The sequence below is a fragment of the Notamacropus eugenii genome, chromosome X (genome assembly GCF_028372415.1).
Source record: "Notamacropus eugenii isolate mMacEug1 chromosome X, mMacEug1.pri_v2, whole genome shotgun sequence".
In the NCBI taxonomy this organism is placed as follows: Eukaryota; Metazoa; Chordata; class Mammalia; order Diprotodontia; family Macropodidae; genus Notamacropus; species Notamacropus eugenii.
Window position 1 is genome coordinate 29,487,461 of NC_092879.1, and position 21,068 is coordinate 29,508,528.

At 42.6% G+C, this 21,068-nt stretch overlaps 1 protein-coding gene across 1 annotated transcript in view; it reads left to right on the forward strand.

Annotated features, from left to right (window-relative positions):
- Positions 1 to 21,068, forward strand: part of COL4A5 (collagen type IV alpha 5 chain) — a 210,964-nt gene that overhangs the window by 147,674 nt on the left and 42,222 nt on the right. The window contains exons 36-41 of the mRNA XM_072626493.1: positions 613 to 752; positions 8,980 to 9,106; positions 13,904 to 13,984; positions 14,605 to 14,703; positions 15,215 to 15,265; positions 16,662 to 16,847. Of these exons, the coding sequence (XP_072482594.1) occupies positions 613 to 752; positions 8,980 to 9,106; positions 13,904 to 13,984; positions 14,605 to 14,703; positions 15,215 to 15,265; positions 16,662 to 16,847 (684 nt within the window). The remainder of the gene's footprint in view (positions 1 to 612; positions 753 to 8,979; positions 9,107 to 13,903; positions 13,985 to 14,604; positions 14,704 to 15,214; positions 15,266 to 16,661; positions 16,848 to 21,068) is intronic.

The following is a 21,068-nucleotide window of genomic DNA, read 5'->3' on the forward strand; positions in this document are numbered from 1 at the left end:
TATGTGGAGTTTAGCAGACAGGGCTGGTGTTTAGCATATCTCCTCTCCTGGGTATGCTCAAGGTTATCACGAGATAGAGGTTAGAGGGATTGAGGGGATTGAGGACCCAAGAGATCAGGATGTCCAAAGGAGAAAAGGGTTGAGTTGGAGAAGACCTTGAGCTCGGTACCAAATGTATTGGAAGAATAAGGGCCAAGCGACTAGTAGTAAGTGTGGTCTGAGGCTGCTGAATGAGGAAAGGTCAAAAAGTGTCAGTGGGGTCAAGGAAGCCGCCAACTTTTCCTTCCCCCTCATGTGTGTCAAGAGGTGTGAAATGAGGAGTGGTCTATCACCCAAAGAATGATGCCAGATATCTTTGACACCTGTGAAGTTAATCCAAGGTATCCCACACCATCCAGAAGAGGCAGGATGGGCAGTTAGACTGTGGGAAAAGAGAGAAAGTCTCTCCCACCTCTGTTAGATGTCAAGGCTTGCACTAACCCTAGCTCTCCCCTTCTAGTCTCTCAATACAGAGTCCTTTGTTTCTCTCTCTCTCCTCAGTTTCTGCTGCTACATGTATGTTGATGTGTCAGCTAATAAAGGGTATGCTACAATTAATAATTATTTTAACAGGACTCCAAGGTGTGCAAGGGTCTCCAGGGTTGCCTGGAGTTGCTGGCCAGCCTGGCTCCCCAGGATTTCTTGGACAAAATGGAGAGAAAGGAGCCCCTGGTGTTGTAGAAATTGCTGTCCCGGGTCTCCCAGGTCCTAAGGTACAGTCCTGCAGGTGGAAGGAAGACTGCTGGGAACATATGGGATTTCTCTCTTACATTATGGTCATTACTGCCTCTTATTTAAGCAACCTAAAGAATATAGCTGTGTTTCTAGGCCAGGTCTTAAAGATGCTCCCTTTTCTCCAGAGATGGCAGTTTGAATGAGAAGAGGAGAGAGCAGGTGAAAAATACAACCATTGTAATGCTGTTTTTTCCTATTTCAAGCTAGGACTATGTTTCAATAAACCAAAGAAATCTCCCTGCCAATTTGGATAAGTGGCGCAGTGGATAGAGCGCTGGGTCTGGAGTCAAGAAGACCCAAGTTCAGATCCGGCCTCTGACACTTCCTAGCTGTGTGATCCTGGGCCAGTCACTTAACTTCTGCCTGCCTCAGTTTCTTTAACTGTAAAGTGGGAATGATAATGGTACCTACCCCCAGGGTTGTTATAAGCCTCAAATGAGATAATAATTGTAAAGCGCCATGGTGCAGTGCCCGGTACATAGTAGGCACTCTAGAAGTGTGAGCTATTATTAGCATGCTAGTTCTCCTGCACTGTTTATTTAGTTAAACTGCTATGTATGACTGAGGAAGATACAAGAACGAACCACAGGCTGTGAGAGTTGGGAGGGAACTTGGAACTCATCTAGATCAGTTGTCCTCCCCTTAGAGAAGTGTGGCCCAATGGATGAAGATTGGCCTTGTATTCCAGGGTGCTCCGGGTTCAAATCCCACCTCAACTAGCTCTGAGACCCTGAAAAAATCACTTGACCTTTGAGCCTCAGTTTTATCTGCAGAATGGGGAGATTAATAGTACCAGCTTCATGGGATCAAAGGAAACCACGTATGGAAAGTGGCAGAATCAAAAGCCCATATAAATGTGAGCTGGTATGATTTATGATCATTACTTCTGCTCCTTTATGAACAAGGAAATGGAGGCACCATGAGATGAAATGACTTGCCCAAGGTCACTCATTTGGTAAACACTTGCCAGATGTAGGGCTCAGACCTCCAGTGCTTTTCTCCCTATGCGGGTCGATCCCATGAAACTCATCGGTAGAGTAATTGCCACTTCTGATGCAACTCCATGGTAGTGGGTACCAGAAAATACTTGATACCATCCTGCTTTCCCACATAACACCAGAACTATCATACTAATGAAGGAAGTGATTTCCGAATGGGTTGTAGATGCAGTAGGTTCAAAACAGAGATCTAATAGGAAATTCTCCACAAAGAGCTATCATTCTCATGGAGGCAGAGATAACAAAGCCAGAACCCACAGGACTTCACTCAGTGCTTTGATTAATTTATTTCAAGAATTGTGTGGGGGCGAATTGGAGGCACATTAATAAAAACAGAGGTCCTTAAAAATAATGCTGTTGGAGCTCTTTCCACCATCATGCAGAGGTGGCAACAGGAAACCATGATTAGGTGTCTAATTGGATCTCGATTGGAGTCAGCATGGTACAGGGGAAAAGGGGGTGGGGGTCTGGGGTAGGGGAGCAGCCAGGTGGCACCCAGCAGAGTCAGGAGGACCTGAGTTCCAATCGAGCCTCAGACACTCACTATAGGTGTGACCCTGGACAAGTCATTACTCTGTCTGCCTCAGTTTCCTCACCTGTAAAATGGGAACCTTTCTCACAGAGATGTTATGAGGATCAAGTGAGATAACATTTAGAAAGTGCTTAGCATAGTGTCTGCACATAGTACTTTTTTGATAAGTGCTTGTTCTCTTCCCTCTCAAAAATCAGGACATTTGAGTTCAAATCCCACCTCTGATATGACCTGTGTGACCTTAGACAAGTCCTTTCCCCTCTCTGGGCCTCAGTTTCCTCATCTGTAAAATGAGAAGATGGACTAAGTGGCATCTGAGGTCCCTTCCAGCTCTAGAGCAAGGGGCTTCTGATCTCAAGGTCTCTTCCACTGCTGAGATCTGCAGTGCCCCTGAGTGTGCCCCCTAAAGCCCCTCGCCAGCTTTCTCCTACTACCACCCTCCTGCTTTCCTTCTCTAGTCTGGTCACACTGGCCCATTTGCTGTCACTGTCCCTGCCTCTTCAGCTTAGAGGCACGTATGTGAAACTCGCCCCCCCCCCCCCCGATTCTGCACTTCTTAGTGCGCACCCTTCTCTCTCTCTCTCTCTCTCTCTCTCTCTGTCTCTCTGTCTCCTCTCTCTTTTCTTTGTCTCTCTGTTCTCTCTCTCTCTGTATCTCTCCCTTCTCTTTCTCTCTCTTTCCCCTTCCCTTTTTCTCTCCCCTCTTCTCCCTCTTCTCTATTTCTCTCTCACTCTCTCCTATCCTATTTCATGCTCTCCCCTTCTTTATTTCTTTCTTTCCCCTTCCTTTCTCTCTCTCTGTCTCTCTCTCCCTCTTCTCTGCCTTTGTCTCTCCCCACTTTCTCTCCTTTTCTCTCTCATCCTCTCTTTCTTTCTCCCCTTTCTCTCTCCTCTCTTCTCTCCCTCCCTCCCTCCCTTTCTCTTTCTCTCTCCTTCTCTCTCCTTCCTCAATTTATGTTGTACTTATCTATCTGTTTGCATGTTTACATACCTTCGTAGGAAATAAACTCCCTGAAGCCAGGGACTGTCCTGTCTGTGTCTCCCTAGAATCTTGAATTGTTCCTGGCACTTAGTAGGTACTTAATAAATACTTGTTGAGCTGGATTGAATTTATGACTCTTTAAGCAAGCTACCTCTTTCTGAAATTTCTAAGTATCACTTGCTCTGAGTACACGCTCCATTGAATTTTAAACTTGTCCAAGCTGGGGAAATAGGACAAGCATTCACCTCACGTAATCTAAAGTCTCTTTCAGGCCACAGCATTTCGTGGCAGCATCAGTAGATAAAGACTAATATAAATAGTTCCCAGAAAAGGCACAAAGGAAAAAGAGCAAAATTCTGGTGACTTTGAGGGTGGAGCCAAGGGATTCCTGGCTATCAGTGAAATTCTTCTGGTGAGAGCCACAGAAGAGAAGAGGCTCATGGGAGGAGAGGCTCATTGGTGGAGGGGACATCTCGGAGCATTCTAAGAAAAGCCTATTCCAGGTTAGGACTGGCCTAACTGGTCTAAGCATGGCATTCTGTGCCCTAACATGGTAACAAAATATGGTTCTGAGGAAGAACCCCGCTCTGATGCCCCCCTCCAAGACTTAAGCTATTTTTTGAACACCCCCAACTTCCCTCTTCATAAACCATTGCAGATCCATCTTCCATTAACTTACCCATGCCCTTCTTGAAACTGATTTTTTATGCATCATCTCATAGGTTAACAAGTTTTTCTCAAAAATTCAAGCCAGCATTAATTAAATGCCCACAGCAGGGATTCTCGAAGGTTGTGGCATGGACCATTTAGAGTCGACACTTCCAATTGCATGCTCATACACTGTCTCCATGAATCATCTAGAACATACAGGATGTCCCATAGTGGGCCACAGCAAAGATGGATGCTGCCCTGTGAGCAGAACTGAGCCCCTGGCCTTGGGTATACAGAGCCCTCACTCTGTTAGAGTTTCAATGAGCTCCTGTTCTCACGGAGCATGTAAGCATGAGGGAAATATTACACAAACATCAAACAAATCTAGTGGTGACGAGAGCTGAGGTTTGAGAGCTGAGTAGAAAATGGATTGGTGTAGGCAAAGCCTTGTGGCAGGCAGCCCCACCAGCAGCTACTGCAGTAGTCCAGGTGGGAGATGATGAGGGCCTACACCAGGGTGGTGGCCATGTCAGAGGACAGAAGGGGGCCTATTTGAGAGAGATTAAGAAAATACAACTGAGAAAACTTGACACAAATTGTATATAGGGGGTGAGAGAGAGTGAGGAGTCAAGGATAACACCTAGATTGCAAACCTGGGTGACTGAGTGATAGTAAAGGGGAAGTTTGGAAGTTTGCTAAGAGTCACAATGAGAGATAAAATGCTGGGCTTGGAGTGACAAAGACCTGAGTGCAAATCCTGCCTCATAGACTTACTAGCTGTGTGACCTCAGGCAAGTCACTTAACCGCTGTCTGTGTCAGTTTTCTCAGTTGTAAAAATGAGGATAATAATAGCATGAACCTCCCAGGATTATCGGGGCCGCTAGGTAGCTCAGTGGATAGTGTGGCTCACCTCCTGGTATCAGGAGGACCTGAGTTCAAATCTGACTTCAGACATTTCCTAGGTATGTGACCTAGCAAGTCACTTCACCCTGTTTGCCTCAGTTTCCTCACCTACAAAATGAGCTAGAGATGGAAATGGCAAACCACTCCAGGATCTCTACCAGGAAACCCCCCAACAGAGTCACAAAGAGTTGAACACAGCTGAAATGACTCAACAACCACAACCGAGGGTTATCATAATGATCAAACGGGCTAATATCTGTAAAATACTTAGCACAGTACTATATGGTAGTGCTCATGGTCAATGCTATGTAAGCGATAGCTATTTCATTATCATTTTTATTAAGAGTGAAGACTTTCGTGGGGGGGGGGGGAAGGGAATGAGTTCTGTTTGGGGAATGCTGAGTTTCAGAAATCATCCAGTTCAGGATGTCCAAAAAGCAGTGACAGGTGGGAGATTGGAGGATGGGAGACTCGCCCAGGGCCACACAGCTAGTATCCAAGGCAGGATAAATCCTCCGTGTCCTCTGCCACAGAGCTGCTTTTAGACAGAGAACAAAGAAAAATATAAGTACTCGGCCCTTTTGTTTCCTTTTCTCCATCAGGAGAATGATGTTCAGATTGCAGATAGTAGAACAGAGCTAGCTAAGAGGCAATTGAAGCCCAGGCTGGGTGAGGAGACGGTGGAAGTGCATTAAATGAGTTTAGGTCACCTGTATTCCAGGCCCCTGAAAGAATCCAGGGGGCTTATGGCTGACCCAACAGTCAGAGAGCTTTGAGGAAGTGGGATGAAATGAGAGGGGAGACAGCACAGCGTTGGACCAATTTTCAAAAAGGTGAACAAAAGACAGTGTGCAGATTCTCCCAGCAAACTTTATATCAGTCCCCGGAAATGTCCTCGAATGCATGATTAAACAGCTGTAGTCATCTTTGCAAAACACACTGGTCATTGGCAGGAACCAGTCGTACCAAGCCAGGTGCATCTGGGGGAGTAGGTGGGCATAGAATCATGAGAATCCCAATTCAGAGCTAGAATTCATCTTAGAAGCTGCCAAATCCAACCCCCTTGTTTAGTATAGGTGTAGGGAGATGAAAATAAAAAAGAATTCTACCCCCTTGTTTTGTATAGGCCTAGGGGGATGAAAGGCAGCTAGGTGACTCAGTGGATAGAGCGTGGGACCTGGAATCAGGAAGACCTGAGTTCAAATCCAGCCTCAGGTACTTCCTAGCTATGAGAGCCTAGACAAGTCACTGTATCCTGTTTGCCTCAGTTTCCTCATCTGTAAAAGGAGCTGGAGAAGGAATGGCAAACCATTCCAGTACCTTTGCCAAAAAAAACCCAAATGGGGTCATGGACAATTGGACATGACTGAAATGACTGGATAGTAACAAGGAAGAAAAAGTGATTGATACAGGACCACGTAGCTAGTAAGTGTCTGAGACAGGATTCGAACCCTGGCCTAGCCTAACTCCAGATCCAGCATTATCCATTGTTCTCTTCTGCCTTTATTGGAGATACAGGGTCTTGGCAGATCAAGGGAATGCCTGGATGTCCACAAGGCTTTTGCCAAAAATCTTTCATATTCCTAAGGGTGAAATAGAAAGATTGCAGAGGAGTGATACTGCATTTAGGTGACTTTTGAACTGGCTGAGTGAGTATTCCCTCTCTGATGGTCTGATGCCAGCTGAGAGAGAGGCTTCTAGTGGTTTTCCACAAGGCTCTTGGAGTCGTGGAATTTCGATCCCAAAGGAGCCACCTTCACAATCTTCTAGTTCAGTCAGCAAGCATCTATTAAGCACCTACTATGTTGGGTACTGTATTAGTTGCTGGGGAGGCACAAAGAAAAAGTGAAAATGGAGGAGAAATGATGCACGTACCCAGGTGTGTACTAAATACATACAAACCAGATGCTGGGAAATCCAGAAAGAGAAAGCACTGGGGGAAGCAGTACAGGGTTTTTGTGGAAGGTGGTACTTGAGCAAAATCTTGAAGGAAGCCAGAGATTCTAAGAGGGGGGGGTGTGAGGAGGGTATGGTGGCTGGCCAGGGCAAAAGCTCAGAGATAAGAGATGACAGTGTCTTGTTGGAGGAACAAGAAGGCTGGCTCCTAGAGTGCCTAGAGGAGAGTGATATGCAACAGGTTTGAAAAGGTAGGATTGGACAAAGTTGGAAAGAGTTTCAATATAGAGTTTATCCTTGATTCAAGAGGTAGTAGGGAGCCACTGGAAATTATTGGGGGAAGGGAGTGATATGGTCAGACATGAACTTTAGGGCAAACCCTCTCATTTTTAATATGGAGAAACTGAGCCTCAAAAAGGTTATGTGAGTTGCCCAAAGTTGCACAATGAGTTCATAGGATCTTAGGGTAAAAAATTTAGAACTAGAAGGGACCTCAGAGGCCATCTAGTTTGTCTCCTACATTTTACAGATGAGGAAATAGGCCCAGGGAGGGGAAGTGACTTGCCCAAGGTCACATGGGCAGCTAAGATAGAGCACTGGGTCTAGAGTCAGGAAGTCCTGAGTTTAAATCCAGCCTCAGACATTTACTATCCGTGTGACCCTGGACAAGTCACTTAATCCTGTTTGCCTCAGTTTCCTCATCTGTAAAAAATGGGGGATAATAATAGTACCTTTCTCCAGGGTTGTTGTAAGGATCAAATAAGCATGGTAAAGCACTTAGTAAGCACTGTATAAATGTTACTGTTCATGTTGTTATTGTCATACATAGCATCATAAATCTATGGCTGGAGAGGACCTCAGAGACCATCTAGTCATTTTACAGATGAGGAAACTGAGGCTCAGGGAGGGGAGGTGACTTCGCTAGAGCACCACTGCCCCTGATTGGTCTTTTTTAGTTTGATATTTTTTATCAATAACAGCATACTGAAAGAGTGAACAAATGAATGAAACAACATTTATTAAGTACTTACTGTATACCAAACACTGTGCTACACACCCTGGAATCCAAATGGGAAGGCAGGTGAATCCCTGCTCCCAAGGAGCTCACATTCACTTTGGGGGAGATGCCATATGGGGGGAGACCTTAGCTTCAGAGCAGGTGCTGGACATTGTGTAGATCACGGATCTCTTAGATGACAGAGTCAGGATCCAAAAAGAGCCCAGCAGCCTAGGACACTGGACTGTATCAAAGAAGTTGAAAATATTCAGGGGTATATGTAAAATCCTGCCCTTGGGCCCACTGAATCAAGAGCAGAATTCTTAGTGTGTGGTTCGAGTGTGATTAGGTCAGGGGTCAGAATCCAAGTCCCTTAGGATCTTCATGACCTCTCGGCTATATGTGCCTCAGCACTGTGTACAATGGTAAGAAAAGATGAAAATGAAAGTCATGGGATTTTGATTCCTCTTCAGAATCCTGGTATGAAAAAGAGATGCTTGATTTTGTTTGGGGGTTGGTTGGCGTTAGAGGGGGTGGGAATGGGGGAGAAGAGCGGGGGCTTATGGAAATCAGAATGGTCACAATGAGAGGTTGAATCTCTACATTTCAATGTCCCATTACTGAGTATAATCTTCTGCTAGTGATATGTCACAATTTTCTCCTCTGCCTTGCACTCGGGTACCTAAATTGGATTGTTTCCTTAGTAACAAGAATTATCAGATGATTTATTCAAAGCTGATCTATGGAGACTTCAAGCCAACAAGTATTCGCTAAGCATTTCTTGTGCAGTCCAGCATGGAGAGAGATACAAAGGAAGCTCTCCTTGGTCCCTGACCACAAGAAGTTTATGGTCTAGTTGGGGGAGACGAGACTTACATACATGAAGCAATTAGAAGATGGTGCTAGGCAGCCTAATTAGCTCCCAGAACGTGGTGTAGAGATAGCATCTGTCAGGAAAGGGAGAGAGAGACTTGGGGTGAGCCACATTTGTCAAGGAATAGTTCCTGAAGGGAATGGGACTTGAGGTGGGCTTTTGAAGGATTGGTAATATCTGGATCAGCTTTTAAATAGTATCTGAATGAAGGAGGATAAAGCAGACTACAACATCAGAAAACATGTGTCTTTGTATGGTAGAGCCATCTGGGGAGACAGGCTACCCTGCCAAGGAAGGATCGCATTATAATGTGCTAAGACTCTGGAAAATGTAAGCAATGCTACTGTTATGTCTTTCTGTTTATATTTCCAGGGTGATCCTGGCCTGCCTGGGTACCCAGGTACTCCTGGCACTCAAGGTGCCCTGGGAAATATTGGCTTGCCTGGGGCTCCAGGGAGCCCTGGGGTAAAGGGACAGCCAGGCCTGCCCGGATGGCCAGGTAACATTTTTCTCTTTTAATTCTCATTTTTGAGCAGCTAAGGTTTTTTTTCCCCTTCCTTTCCTCTTTTCCCCTGCCTCTCGTTGCTGGCTCTCAGGCAAAATCAAGAGACAGAGATAATCTGTTTTATTTGCCTGGCGCTTGGATGCTACCCCCAGATCTGATATTGACTTTGTGCCGGCCATTCTCCTTGCTTTTTTCTGAGCTGCATTTCTTGCAGAGTGGAGAAGGGCCCCAGCAGCTCAGCAGGGGAAGAGTCTGAGACCTGAGAGACAGTTGGTATATACCACTTTCCAATTTGGACTGCTAGCTGCAGGCCAATTAAAGGAGCCTGACTATTTTCATAGGTGATAATATTCACAGCTGAGCCCTGCCCTGCTTCTGGTTCCCTTGGAAAGTTTGACACCTGTACATGGGAACACAATGGGTGGTGGCGGCCCAATTCATTCAGCTAACAAACGGTTGAGTGACTTGGGTAAAAGAACTGAGACTGAGTTATCTTATTATCGGCTCCCTTCATGCTGGCTGTGTTCAGCGCCAGCTGCTTCACTCGCCCAGTAGTGTGACTGCCTGGACCTTGATTGGTCTTGATCACTGAGGTATTGATTCTGAAACACATTTTCTCTGACTTTACTGGTACTGACAATAAACTAGTCCCTTAACTTTTGAATCAGATTTCATGGGGAAAAAAGAAAAAAGACTTAGTATATATGTTTTTTTAATTTTTTTTACCCTCTAATCATTTCTCAGTGTACCTCCCCCACTTTGAACCCTCTGTTGTAACAAAGAAGAGCAGTTAAACAGAACTCACTGACAAAATAAGGACCATTCGGTTTCTCCAGTCCTCTACCTGTCCATTGGAAAAACAGAAGGATGCCTCACCATCCATTCTCTCGGACTAAGATTTATTATTGCAATTAGTGTGAGCCAGCCTCCCTTTTGGTGGTGTATGGCACGGTTAGGTGTCTCAGTGGGTGGGCTGCTGGGCCTGGAGGTCAAATCCATCTATGTGACCCTGGGCAAGTTTTCACCTCTGTGTGCTTCAGTTTCCTCATCTATAAAATGGTGATCATAATAGTACCTCCTTCCCAGGGTTATTGAGAGGATCAAATGAGATATCTGTAAGGCACTTAGCACAGTGGCTGGCACATAGGTGGTGATTAATAAATGTAAACTTATGATTATTTCTATTGGCCTCATTGGAGTCTCTATGTGTGTTGTCTTCTGGGTTCTACTGAGGTTGCTTACATCAGTTCATGCCAGTCTTCCCGTGTTTCTCTGAATTCCTTCTATTTGCCATTTTGTTTTGTTTTCTGGACTGAAGTTGTGATTTCATCAGTATGAGGAACTCCCAGTGTGGTAATCCCTCTACCAATGTACCTCAGTTGTTCTATAACTTTGGGTTTTAGAGAATTGCTAGACACCTAACCTCCCAGGGCCCCAAGCAGCCTTCTTGGCATTTCTCACAGAGAAAAAATATCCCTTTACCTTCCCAAACTCCAGTTTCCAACTCTTTTCATCTGTTACTAATGCTTTGTTTTCAACTTTTGGCCACCGCAAAAAATCTGTTCCAAATATTGTGGTATTTAAGGGCTCACCGTACCGTGCGTGTCTGGTAGTAGGATCACTAGGTCAACGTTTAGTGACTTTTTGTGACAGTTTAGTGACTGTTCCCGTAATTCCAAATTATTTTCCAAAATGGTTGGGTCGACTCACAGCTGCACCAACAGTGTATTCACCTTCCAGTATTTCCATGGCCTCTCCAGCGGTGACTATTTCTGCTTTTTTTTCCCCATCTTTTACAATTTTATAGGTAGGAATTGTTTTAATTTGTGTACGCCTTATTATTAGTGAATTGTAATATTTTTCATATAGTTTGTTTGTCAATAGTTTGTTTTTCTTCTTTTGAAGACTTTTTCCTCATATCCTCTGACCATGATTGTTTTAGAGTGGTTCAGTCTTTACAAATATTTTTGAGATCAGTTCTATATACTGGCTGTCTCAAAGGTCTTAGCATAGAAGCTTAATAAGTTCAAAAAATAAGAACTTTAAACTGCTCTAAGACTTTTGGAACATGGGGTGTATGTGTCTGTGTGCACGCATGTGCATGTGCATACACGCATGTGCACATATGTATAATAAAATCTCTTTGTTTCTCTCTCTCCCTTTCTCCCTCCCTCCCTCCCTTCTAAGGACTCTTCCTCAAAAGGTAACAGTCAAAGGATATGACCAACAGTTTTCAAAAGAAGAAAAGCAAACTATTATTATTCATATAAAATGCTTCAAATCACTAATAATTAAACGAACACAAATTAAAATAATTTTAAGTTTTCACTTGCACCCAACAAATTAGAAAAAACAGGTTGATGCTGGAGAATCTGTGGGAAGACAGGCATACATACACACTGTGTATGTACAGATATTAATGAAACCATAAGTCTGGGAATCATATATGCCAAGTATATTTGTTCTAGACTTGTGAGTCCATTTCTATAGGGAACTCCTGGTAAGGAAAATCCCTCAATCAACACAACACTGTTCTGCAGCTTGTATTGGAATTGCTTGAGATGCTGAGAAGTTAAATGACTTGACCAGGGTAACATAACCAGTATGTGTCAGAGACAGGGCTTGATCCGGGTTTTCCTAGCTCTGAGGACAGTTCTCTATTCCTCTCATTTATGCAAAAAAAAGAAACAACAAATATGAAGAATACATGTATGTGCATACGTAGTTTTCCATGCCTGTTATTTCATTAGATGGTAAACTCTCACTTCAGATCATCAACTCATCTGTAACTTAGAGTCTTTTATGTCAAAGGTACTTATCTCTTTTGAGCTTATTGTGGTATCTGTCTATTAGATGCTGGTCTGAACCTAATTTCTGCCAATTGCTTTCTAGTTTTCCAAGTAATCTTTGTCAAATAGGGGATCTTTTCCTGAGTAGTTTGTGTCCTTGGATTTATCATGTGTTGTACTGTTATGTTCAGTGGTTTCTGAGTCTTACTTATCTAGTCTGTTCCACTGATCTATTTTTTCTGCTTTTAAAGCAGTACTGAATAGCTTTGATGATTATTGCATTATAATATAATTTGAGATCTGGTAATGCTCAGCCCTCTTCACTTCTGCTTTTTAAAATTATTTCCCTGGAGATTCTAGATTTTTGTTCCTCCAAAGGATTTTGTTATCATTTTGTCTGGTTCTGGTTCAAGTATCTTCTTGATATAGCACTAAATCTGTAGATTAATTTACATCATGCTATCATGTATGCTAAGTTGGCACAACTCAGTCACAACAATGACCATTTCTCCAAATATTTGTCTTCCTTTATATCTGTAGAGAGGTAGCATTGTATGGTAGATAGAGAACCTTGAAGCTAGAAAGACCTGGGTTCAAGTCTTATCTATGATATGTATGACCCTGAGCAAGTCATGTAAACTTTCAGTGCTCTAGGGGAATTCTCTAAGACTAAACCTTGCAGAGAAGGTGCTGACCTGTCTTGGTAAAGAGAATTTCCTTATAAGGAAGTTTTCCATACCAAATCACAGGCCCAGTCCTGTATTATCCTTATCCTTATATTGATATATTCTTATATTGGTAAAGAATATTTGGAAAACTGTATTATGCAAGTTATGTGAGTGTCTTGGTAGATTAATTCTCAGATATCTCGTGAAATTTTGTAATTATTTTGAGTGGAATTTTTCTTTCTATTGTTTTCTCTTGGTCTTTGTTAGCATTTAAAGAAATGCTGATGATTTTTGTGGATTTATTTTGTATGCTACTACTTTACTAAAACTATTAATCTTCTTGTTAGTTTCTTTGGTGATTCTCTGGGGTTTTCTAGGTCAACTATGATATCTGAAAATAGGGCTATTTTGCCTCTTTTTGCTGATTTCTACTCCATTCATTTCTCTCACTTTTTGTATTGCTATAGCTAGCATTTCTAGAACTTTTTCAACTAATAGAGGAAGAGGGGGGCATCCTTGCTTTACACTTGCAAACAATGCAAAGATACACATTTGAAGGTATTAAAGGTATACCATGAGCCACTTTGATAGCACATCAGCTAGAAATACTTTCTAGGAGGTTGATATGCTTGAATACATTAAAGCAGCTAACATTGAAGTTTAGAGAGTTGGCTTGAACCAGTGGTCCCCTTCTTTCAACACCTCTACCATAAGTCATGGTAGTGGAAAAACAAGCATTTTGTTTGCCAGATGGGTGGGGGTCCTCTGAAAGATGGGAATCTTTCTGTTGGATTTTTTTGTTGTTCTTCCACCATTGGGCCAGAGAGAAGGAAGCAGAGCAGCAATAGGGTAGATCTTTTGATCTTCTCTAGCACCTTTCCTTTTAACCAAGATGGCCTGACTCCTTTTAGGATGTACTTGCCACCCGCTGGATCCAGTAATAAAAGAGACAATGTCCTTTGGAAACATATCCAATTGAACCTAGCAGACTGAAAGCACCCAGTAGGCTGAGTCATTTGTATGGACAGCCTACCTAGTTTCTAAATCTATTTTTCTAATTCCTATATTTCAGAGCAAATGGATTCAAGACTGGTATGCAGTAGTGTTAAGAGTTTTTTGCTTTGTTTATGAATGTCACAATGATAACAAATGAATTTGTGATCTTAAATCATCCCCCCAAACAACTAAAATTATACCCAATGAGCACCAGCACCTTATGTATCTCTGTTTTTTGTTGTACTTCTATACCAACTTTGTAAACTTTAATTTTGGATCATAACTCTCAGAGCAATACTGTTTTTCTTCTGCTTTTCAATTCAGGCTCTTTTCCACAGGTGCTACAGGCCTTCCTGGACCCAGAGGTCTGGATGGCCCACCTGGCAGCCCTGGTATCCCAGGACAACCTGGTCCTGTAGGTAAGTATGATGTTTTGTCATAATTATAGAGATTGAAGTTCCCTTTGTGTAGGCCCAGTTCCTCCATGGGGTATGACTTTTCAAAAGGTAGAGGCAAAGTGACCAGTTACCAAGTTCTTGTTCTAGCTACAGAGCGTACTCTCTCACAAAGCTATTTCAGACAATTACCATTATGGATGATTATCTTTGGAGCTCAATTGGCAGCCATTCTGTAGCTGAGTTTCTGAAAGGATGGCCCAGGATTGGCTGTTTGACAGCTGCTAGCAAAAGGTTTTCTCTTTCTTTGGGCCCTAGTATTCCCCACCTGCAGAATCTGGCTGTGACAAACCAGTCCCCTCACGGTTTCCCCCCACCTTCCCTTCCCCACACACATATCCCAGAGCCATCCCCCAAGTCAAAGACTCAGGATAGGCATTCTCTGATTTTGTCTGGTACTTGGTACTTGGGGCAAGTTTTATTTCCAAAGATGATTTTAGGGAGAAATTTTATATGACTTTATCACTTTAAGTGGTGAAGGGCAAAGGTTGTATGATAAGAGGGAGACTGTGGGAAGACAGGGGATTGCTTATTGGGAAGCTTATTGCTTTTGTAACTTACAACATTTGAGTCTTGTTCTATAGGCAGTCAGGGCCATCCTGGTCCCCCAGGATCTCCAGGAGAAAAAGGGAAACCTGGTCAAGATGGGATTCCTGGACCAGCTGGACAGAAGGGTGAACCAGGTAAGGTATTTTCTCTCTACCCACCTCCTATTCTCCTTTATAACTTTTTCCTTGCAAACTTACCACACTTTTCCCCATCTTTTTACCCCATTGCCTTCCTTTTTGCTGCTGAAATCAACCATGCTACCATGTACCACCCCCCATTTTGATGTTATTTCCCTACTTATTCATCTTCTACTCCATTTACAGAATTATGTCTCACTTTTGTCCATCAAACTATCTTCTTTCCATGATATAAAACTTTCCACATCTTTTTACCTCAGTCAGGTAGTTCAGAGAGTCAACAGTCACCATGACCAAGCTTTTCTGTCAAAGCTGATTATGTACAATTTATGTATATATGTCATATTGGACACAAGAAGGATGTTTTTGTCAGAGGAGTGCTCCTGTCACTTTAGAATTTGACTAGGCAATTCATTGTGGGTTGAAATATAAAATAATCTCAAAATCAATTGTTCTGAGTTGTGTCATTAATCCTTCATGCCTGGGGGGTGTTGTTGTATCATGGCAGGTCAACCAGCATTTGGATTCCCAGGACCTCCAGGAATCCCAGGATTTCCTGGTAAGGTTGAAATTGGAGCAACTGAGAGAACTTCTAGATCTGATTCTTGTCAACAAGGAGGAACTGGTTGTTGCAACCTTGGGGCAAGGGACAGTTGCGGGGGCAGGGAAGGCAGGAAGATGACCATTCTATGCACCAAAATTTTACCACTGAAATTGGGCAGGGAAACTCTCACGAATTAAATTGTGTTGATCAGAATTATTAAATTTTCCAAAGTTGTTTGTCTTTACAGTGCTGTTCATCTTTTGGTTCTGCTCACTTCATTCTGCATCAGTTCATGCAAGTCTTTTCAGGCATCTCTAAAACCATCCCTTTTATCTTTCCTTATGGCACAATAGTATTCCATTGCATTCATATGCCATGATTTGTTCAGCCATTCCCAAAATGATGGGCATTCTCTTAGTTTCTAGTTCTTTGAAACTACAGAAAGAGCTGCTAAAATATTTTTATACCTAAGGATCCTTTCTTTTTTCTTCTATTTCTGGGATGTAGACTTAATAGTGGTATTATTGGGCCAAAGGGTAAGCAAAGTTTAATCACTTTTTGAGTATAGCTCCAAATTGCTTTCCAGAGTGGTTGGCTGTACCTATTGACGGGCATAATTGGGCCTGTTGTTCCACAGCCCCCTTCAACATTTGTCATTTTTTTTTGCCAATATGAGTATGAAGTAGAACCTCATAATTCCCAGAGACTGATAATGAAGCATGCTGCCCAACTCTTAAGAGACAGAGAGATGATGGACTCAAGTTGTATGTGTGGTTGTTGTTTTTGTTGTTAAATCTAATGGAATCTTGGGCTGTTAAGAGGGACCTGGCTTCCAGGAGTAAGGAGGTGAGAGTCTTATAGTTTTATACCTTGACCAGGCCAAATTTTGAGTATTATGTTCAGACATTTTTGGAAGGACTTTGAGAAACTGGATGGAAAGAGGATGACCCTCTTTGGTGAAAGGCCCTGAGTTCATGTCATGTGAGGATCAGTCAGAGGAATGGGGGTGTCTAGCCTGGAGAAGAGGAGACTTATTCGAAGGGCTGTCATCTGGAGAAGGAATTAGACTTGTCCTTTTTGGCCTGGAGAGCAGAACCAGCAGTGGTAGGGAGAAGAAGGGTCTAATATAAGCTTATTGTCAGGAAAACCTTGCTAACATTCTGGGTTATCCAAAGGAGGAACTGGCTGCCTCAGAAAGTGTTAGGTTCTTCCTCCCAGGTTGGCCTAGTTGGCCACGGAAGTCCTTTTCAAGCCTGAATCTTATGACTGGGGTTAGATGGATAGGAACTCTAGAAATACTGATAAAATCCTCAAAGTGCCAACCTATTGATTGTGAATATTTTGTACTTGAAATAATGTCTAACTCTGTAGTTATAATTTGCACTATAATCTTGTTCTTTCATTTTCACAGGTGAGAAGGGTGATGTAGGTTCACCAGGCACTCCAGGAAAGCCAGGCCCTCAGGGCTCAAAGGGTGAACAGGGCTTTCCTGGCTTCCCTGGTATACAAGGGCCCCCAGGTCCCCCTGGCTTTCCAGGTCAAAATCGAGAAGGTCCCAAAGGAAACCCTGGACCTCGAGGTCGTCCCGGGAGACCAGGTACATATGGGAGCATCAGGGAAATGGTGCTATTATTGTCTATTATTTTGTCTTGCTGGTAGGTTATTTAGTGTTTAGAGCTAGACTAAATTTGTAACTTAGGGCTGTGTTCCAAGTAAACAGCTTGGTTTATGCCCAGCTCCATTGATTTCCATGGCATCCACCAATTCCACTTGATAATGGATGTCATCCTCATTTACTTAGAGTGGAAGTAAAACTCAGTAACTGACATATTAGTCTCTTTGTTGAGGGGAAAGTTCTGCTGATAATCTGGCAGCAAAATCCCATGGCCATGTTGCAGTGCAGGCAGAACTATAATATCCCAGAAATAATTTTCATGGGCACCCAATCTACTTTTTTGGACTGGACCAAAAAAATGTCTCCAAAGTTGGCTGCGTGATTCAATGTCATTGGCACAAAAAACAGATTTCATCTTTCCTAGGAACAGGACAATCAAATTTCTCTTCAGGATCCCAGCATGATCAAATTGGATAGTGAGCTCCTCAGCCCAAGCTCATGTCTGGATCTCATCTCTCTTACGTTAACACTGTTCCCGCAGAGTCAATTCTGCATCCAATGTTCACCTTTTCATTCAGTGTCTGTGTGGGGTAGTTCCATTTACTAATTCTGGAAAATCTCATTTTCATCCAGGGTTAATATTGCTGAGCCCAGTCACTCACTGGTGGTCTTTTATCGACAGCTTTTCGAGACTCCATTTTCCATTTTTATATTTCTGGTAATTAAAAACTTGGCTCCCATTGATTAAAAAGCAAGTGAAATCTCCAATGAAAGCAACAAAATAATTGGCCCCTCGCTTCCTAGGACTTGAAAGTCTCTGGATTTTTGCTTCCAAATGGCATTTAATTCATGCTAATAGTGTGTTCACTAATATGGTAGTTAATTTTGCTGAGGTCTGTATGACAGACTCGAATTCGTTGGGATCACAGGCTATGTTCAGAACACCTATTCACTATCTGGCTGTCTCTACTGCGATGTGAATGTTTCTGGAGGGGGGGTGAGCAGCCCCAGTAATGGGTTGCCCAGTCATGTTCTTTCTCAGGGGGAAAATAGGATTGCGTCCCTGTTGAACAAGGACTAATTTGGGAGGGTTAGGAGCAATCCAGCCTTTATCACTTTACTGTAATGCTGTTTTGGAATAGCACTCCTATTTTATTCAAGGAATGGTGAAATTAGTTAGCTTACGGTGGAAATGTGGCCATTAGTTATAAACAAACCAACCGACAAAAAGCACCCAGCTATAATTCTGATTTTACTACAGTCATGAGAAATAAATAAATTGGAGAAATGGGCTCTTCTTGACTTTTGCATATTTTCTGTGAACTCCACTCAGGAAGCCTGATTGTCTTAGTAGGAGCTTAGAGTAATGATTATTATGAAAACGACTTCCTGTCTGTCAAAACACACCAGTGTGTGCTGTTGGGAAGTGATGGCTTGGTTGGTGAAAAGATCTCTAGAGTGTAATAAACTTTCAAAATATAGCGATGGTGAACTAATCCTTTAGTGAAAGGCTCCATGGAATATTGGAGCTGATTGCTGTTTCTAGCCGCTTCCATGTCCTCTTCCCATTTTGCAAGGATCACATTGGACCTTGACAAACAGTCCCTTCTGGGTCCTGAATTAAGTCCCTTTAATACTCAAGTAATAGCTTTTTATCAAGTTTGAAATGATAACTATCTATACATGTACATATGTGTTGATTTTGGATCATCATTTCATGGTCCATGGACCATGATGTTGATTTGGACCATGATTTCATGGGAATAAGGAACTCCCCCCCACCAATGCAGCTCTGCACCTCCTCTGGAACCTAAAGTCTCAGAGAGCTGCCCTTTTGGAGCACTGAGAGGTTAAGTCACTTGCCTGGGTCTCCCCCAACTCCAAGGCCAGTTCTTTATCCGCTATACCATGTTGTCCTTTGTATAGATGTAAATTTGTTTTCAACTAAACCTTCAATTTAATTGGTAGAGGGAGTTCCTAGTAAGGAAGCTCCTTCCATATCAATGGGGATTGGCACCTCCCCTGTGACTTACAGTGCCGGAGAGATGCCTGGGAAACAGGTTTAGCGACTCGCTCAGGGTCACACAGCCAGAATATGTCAGAAGCAGTGTGCCAGCATATAGGTGTGTGTACACATAAATGCTTAAAATTGCCAAATATATTAATGTATACAATCAGGAATGTAATATGCCAAATCAGTTCTCATATTTTGGCTGAAAATTGTAAGATATTAGTAAATTACAATACCCAGTGTCTCCAACCAACAGTGAGAAGTCACTTAATTAGGAAAGTCAATTTAGCATTCCTTTCCAATTTTGCTAACAAGCAGAATCAGCGTCCAGTTATCTGTGACTTTCTTTGTCATAGATCTGTAGCAGGAAAACATCATTCTGCACTCCTTTGGGAGATGCTGAAGCTAATTGTTGGCCAAAAAACATCAAGGAGAGTCTTGTGAGTACAGAAGTAATTGGGCTATTTCATAACCATTTTCTTTTATTATCCCACACCTTTCTGTGTCAGAAACTACAGATATATTAGAATCTGTACTTGCTGAATTTTGTGTAGGTTATCCCCAATATAGAGTCTCCTACTCGAGATTTTGCAGTCAATCAGTCAACAAGCATTTCAGAGGCAGTGTGCCATAGTGATTAGAGAGTTGGTCTGAAAGTTGAGAAGGCCTAATTTCAAATCTTGCCTCCCATAATGGCTGTGTGACCCTGGGCAAGTCACTTAACTTTTCAGTGTCCCTCAGGCAACTCTGTATGACTAAGTTACAGATGACCTCTATTGACAGAAGGAATTCTCAATAGGAATTCCCTATCCTAGTGAAATCACAGGGCCAGGCTTTCTCCCTATGTGCAAAGTGCCATGCTCAGTGTTAGGGACACCAAGACAAAAGTGAACCAGCCCCTGTCCTCAGGGAGCTTAAATTCTAATCAAGTTATCAAATTTAAGTGACCTGATGGGACACACCAAAAAAGTCCAATCCACCTGCTTATATGAGATGGGTCCAATCCACCTGCTTATATGAATAGCTTACTATTCCTGGTTTCATCCTGTACACGTGCCATCTGACCATATAACTCTCCTGCTCTATTGACTCCCTATTGCCTCTAGGATCAGACAGAAAATACTCTGTTTAGCTTTTCAAGCTCTGCTCCAACCTCCCCCTCCAGTTTCATTCTTCTTCTTGCATGTCACAATTCAGCCAAACTGACCTCTCCTTTCCTCACACTTGACTTGCTCTCTCAAGACCTTTGCTCCACCTGCACTCCTCCTCTGCCTTTCCTGGAATGCTCTCCCTCCTCATCAACAACTCACAAAGCTTCTCACTTTGTTCAAGACATAGCTGAAGCCTTTTATGTTACCCCCAATGGCTAGTGTGTGCCCTTCCCCGCAAAGTGTCTTGTACTTAACTACTTTCTCTTTGTTTTGTAGTCATTCTATGTATATATTTATTATGCATAGGGGTGTGTATGTGTGTGTGTGCGTGTGTGTAATATACATCATCTCATCATTAGAATATATGTTCCCCATAAGTAGGGGTTCTTTCATTCTTTGTATTTCTGTCCCCAGGGCCTAGCCCAGTGCCTGGCACACAGTAATTACTTAATGAGTGCTTGTTGATTAATTGATTGGTGTGAACTGTACACACAAAAGAGTGTCAAGAATTGCTCCAGTGGGAGATTCGTAATTCACAGTGAATATTTTCACCTAATTGTGAGTAAGGTCTGAATGTGTTTATTATTTGTGATTCTGAGGAAAGGCTAAAAGGAAAATTGTCTTCTTGGCTTTATGGCATTTATGTGAAGGATTCTTTTTTTTTCAGAGATGCTTAGGATTCTCAGAAATAGTTTACCTCTGAGCTTGGACCTTTGCTTCTGACTTTCCTTCCTACTATCATAATTTCTAAAACATCAAATGATCTTTCCATCAAGACAAGTAGATAGAGCATTGGACATGGAGTCAGGAAGACCTGAGTTCAAATCCTGCCTCAGCTCTTACTAGCTGTGTGATCCTCAGCAAACCACTTAGCCTCTGTCTGCCTCAACTTTAAAATGGGAACAATAATAGCACTTACCTCCTAGGATTGTTGTGAGGATCAAATGAGATAACATTTCTGAAGACCTAGGACAGTGACTGGCACAAAGTAGATACTTAATAAATGCTTGTTTCCTTCTTTCCTTTATTCATTCATTCTTT